Consider the following 4,271-nt stretch of genomic DNA (forward strand, 5'->3'; position numbering starts at 1 on the left):
ATTTTCATATACATTGAAAAAAAAATGATTACAATTATCATAATTTAATTATAATTTACTGTCATTATTTGTGACAATTAAATTTAAATAAGTAATTTTAACGTACAATCAAGTATAGTCAATTATGCTATTAATAATTGTTGCACGTACTGTCTGATAATTAATTTTTCTTAATATATTTTTTGTTATTACCAAAGAGTGAATTAATTAAAGAAATTGTGTTTATAATAATTATGGTTGCATAATTATACGTACACATTTTATAATGAAATAACAAATATTTTAATGTCGTTGTATATTTTGTACAATTTATTTTGTTTTTTTATAGAAGATATTTTATGATTCTTAATTATTATTATTGATCTCAATGCACTGACTTTAATCTAAACTTGTGTAATTCTATTTGTAGTATCTAGCTTTTACATCAGCTGAAATATTATAATAAGTTGAGACTCATTTATATTTACATACATTTTTCATAAAATAGAAGAATTTTATCTAGTAATTGTTTTATAATTGTGATCAGTTTTGCATAACTTAAAATACTAGTTTATCAAATACTATTTTTGTGTAAAAAAATAATTCTAATAGTATATAAAGAATGTAAAAAGATATTTTTAATAATACCCATCCCTTCAAGTAAAATAAAAGAGATATCCTAAAGATATCACTTTTATTTTACTTGAAATATAATATTTTTAGGATATCCCTACGATATATTTCGGACATTTATACTATAATAATAGATTATATTTGCGGTATGTTACTGCACTTTTATGAAGGTAGACAAGAATACATGGATGGAAATAGACACAAATAAATGAAAAAATAGAGGTAGATAAGACAATAAAGGGATCATTTTGTGGTTATAAGAAAAGCCCTCATGTCCTCAATCGATTATTCGATAAGCAGGATAAGTTCTGAAATCCATTGAATAAGTGTTACAATCATTCTGTCCACGACTATACTTACGTATGTACCGTCTGCGTCGGACAATGAGTTGCACCGTTTCTTGCTTACCGTATGCTTTCCATTATTCGCTAAATATTTCTTGTTATAATTAAATAATATGCTTCGCATCAAATTTTCGGCAAAAGAAAATCATCTTAGAATTAAGTCAGGAATATGACATTTTAAGGACAAACATTTATTTCGAATTATTCTGCATAAAACAATGTGTAATATTATCAATAATAATATAATCACAGCTATTATTTAAACTATATAATTTACAAAAAAAAATCGTAAGAATTTTATTTTCGCATTTGTAGGATTAGCCGATTTTGTTTCTAGCCGATTTTGTATAGAAACAAGCCACAAATGTATAAATTATGAATTTTGATTAGCATTAATGAAATATAATAATTAATTTTTGAAAAATATGGAGGTGAAGAAATAAGATTTTTTTTATGAGATGTGTTCAGTATCGATTTTCCTTTATAATTAAAATATTAAAATGTTTTTATTAAAATATATAATTGCAATTTCTTAATTATCAATATAACATTCGTACTTTTAGGATCTTGAGTAATCTATTGTATACAAGCCGAGGTGCATCTGTGGCAAGTACGAAATCCAGATGGTTGAATTTAGGAAACGGCACTGTATAGTCGTCCACTACATTAGGTAACACCCGGATGAGTTCTTTCACATCCTTAAAGAAATAATTTTGATCGCTCTTATTTCTTTGTGACATAAGTGTACAAAGGGTTAAAACATATTAATCTCCAATATATCTCTTAATGATTTAAGTTTTAACTTTTATTCGCTACCTACCGGGAAGGTGGTTATCGGGTCGTTTTCGGCGTAGAATAACGCGAACGGTGCGGTGATGTTCGCGAGATTGTAATCCGGTGGTTCGGATGTATTGTAGATTTGTAGATTTTTCATGCGACCGTAATCGAATTGGCTAAACTTCCCAGAATTAACTACCTGGTGAAAATGTAGTATCGTTTTGATCGAGGTACCAGCTGGATTGTGACTCAAAAATGTAGACAGCAAAGTCTAAAAACCGGACAAGTTGTGATCATGCGTGTGAAATGATAACGAAAATCCGAGATGGAAATCAATTTCATTATAATATTTGCAGAATACTCACAATATTTAATTGCTCCCTATCGAAACCGCAGAGAAGAAATAGCACAGTGGCACATATTTCTTTATTGATATCGCAGATAGACTTACTCAAGGAGTACATAGAGCTGATCGGCAAAATCTCGTTTATAACAAACAGCTGCAACAGCTCCTGCAAAAGAGCATTTTGAATTTATACCGCGATATAATGTGTTTGTAATCTAATCTTACAGTTTTCAATGAATATTTGAGAATAAAAAATTTGAAGCAACTTTTTGAAACGTGGTTCATACAAAGAAGCTTTAAATTGCTCTGATCTTGTAATATTTCAAAGAATATTTAATTCAAATTATATTTTTAGTACTACAGAGTGGCACACGAATACGAAATGATACTATTTAATTATCTTATTAAAACTATTCTTGTGTATTATTGATTTTTTTTAATTTTATAAGCGAATTCTATGCTTCATGGAAATTCTGTTAGATGTGGTATTACGAGTCGAAATTGAGCGGACATGAAAGTGTACATATTACTTTAAGAAATAGAAGATGGCACACGAAATACTCATACTATTTGTTATACAGAGTAAGATTAGAATGGCCTTGATTAGATTTTTTAAATATCTTAAAAACTAAACAAACTAGTGACGATTTATTTACGCAGAAGAGTAATGCACATTTCCCCACAATCTTCAATGCAACAAGTTTTGCCATGAGCGCTGTTACTCAATGATGTATGTGAACGTAAAGACTTACAGAAATTTTATTTTACGCTGCAATATTACCAACATAAGTACCAGATTTGTAAAATTACTATATTTATTTAGGTTTCATTACATAATATTTTTTTATTTTATTGTAACATTTTCTAGGAAATATTGAAATTCTTGTAATATAATGTTGTGCCACTAGCGGCACAAAGAATGCCAGAGGCGGGAAGTAGAAAAATCACACAAAGGGTTTTACAAACAAATATAAACTTTATTTGGAATATATATATATATATATATATACTTTCAAGGAATGTGCCGGATATCCGGGAAGGATTTCTAGATATCCGATGCATTTTTAGTTTCAAGTAGCAAAGTAACCGATTGACTTTTAATGAAAACTCGCATCTTTGTTCTTTCTTTCCGGTTTATACTTATATTTGGTGAAATCTTTAGGTTTCAACGTTCCAGTATTTCAGAATTGTGAAATGGCAACTTTGCTATTTTTTCGATCAAAGTAATCTTACTCATTTTTGTGTGTCACCCGATAGTCAGTCTGCTCGCTTTTAGCGCATACCACTGGTGCATTCTCTCTCGCAACACTGACGTAACTAGTACATATGGTTGTGAACTCGCAACATTTTTCTTCCCTTGGGAGGAAAAAAGGAAAAGAGCTGCTCGAGTTTGCTATATTTACCTTTCAATTGTTGCAATACTTAATTTACAATCATACTTATTTTTATTTGAAGTTAAACTACGTGATTTCAAAACTGGTGAGTATGCTTTTATCCCAATTTAATTCCAATTTGTGATGTTACAATACCTAACAGAATTTTCACGAAATATAAAATTTGCTCACAGTTAAAAAACTCGATGTTTCTCGAGTATAGTTGTAACGAGATAATTAAATGATACTTCATGCACAGTTTATATATATTTTCGGAATTTCAAAACTTTAACCCTGTTAAAATAATTTCGCGTAAAATTCAAAAATTAAAAATTTAATTTTACTATCCGTTCGGCTATTCTTTTCAATATTTCAATCGCTTATAATACAAATATTGCATTATTTCTGAAAAAGAAAATAAATTTCAAGATCTCTAAAAATGGATTATAAAAAGAATAATACTCGACAAAAAAAATGCGACATCTTGTGTGTAGTCTAAAGTCGAAAGATAGAAATAATAAAAGCAGCTTTTTACATATATTGGATGTTTTTTAAAATTATTTTCTGATTATAAATTATTTTTTAAGTATTTCCATTTGACTTTACCTGAATATTTGTTAGGAAATCGAAGAACAACCGTAACGGAGATGTTACACGTTTGAAAATAGCCCCAGGTCCAAGACTGATTATTATTCGCACCATTCTAGTAATTTCTGGACGTTCCGCTGCCATTATATAAGAAGCAGTCGAGCCTAATGAATGGCCGATATATGCGTGCAATGATCGCGAAGTCATTTTTGTAATATATAAAATCATCGC

General features: G+C 29.1%; 1 protein-coding gene across 1 annotated transcript; it reads right to left on the bottom strand.

Moving 5' to 3' along the window:
- Window positions 1-1,495: 1,495 nt before the first annotated feature.
- On the bottom strand, window positions 1,496-4,268 carry LOC105622694 (lipase 3-like). The gene is made up of 4 exons (XM_012204107.1): window positions 4,059-4,268; window positions 2,099-2,245; window positions 1,777-2,004; window positions 1,496-1,654 (listed from the first exon to the last, which is right to left on the bottom strand). The coding sequence occupies exons 1-4, from the start codon at window positions 4,266-4,268 to the stop codon at window positions 1,496-1,498; spliced, it is 744 nt and encodes a 247-aa protein (XP_012059497.1).
- Between the last annotated feature and the right edge of the window lie 3 nt (window positions 4,269-4,271).

Source organism: Atta cephalotes (assembly GCF_000143395.1).
Source record: "Atta cephalotes unplaced genomic scaffold scaffold00048, whole genome shotgun sequence".
In the NCBI taxonomy this organism is placed as follows: Eukaryota; Metazoa; Arthropoda; class Insecta; order Hymenoptera; family Formicidae; genus Atta; species Atta cephalotes.

Excerpts from the sequence above, each read along its gene's own strand:
- LOC105622694 (XM_012204107.1), bottom strand. The coding sequence starts at position 4,268 with ATGATTTTATATATTACAAAAATGACTTCGCGATCATTGCACGCATAT. Across the intron at positions 2,005-2,098 it reads ATAGGGAGCAATTAAATATT|ACTTTGCTGTCTACATTTTT; the intron begins GTGAGTATTCTG and ends TCCGGTTTTTAG. Across the intron at positions 1,655-1,776 it reads ACCCGATAACCACCTTCCCG|GATGTGAAAGAACTCATCCG; the intron begins GTAGGTAGCGAA and ends TATTTCTTTAAG.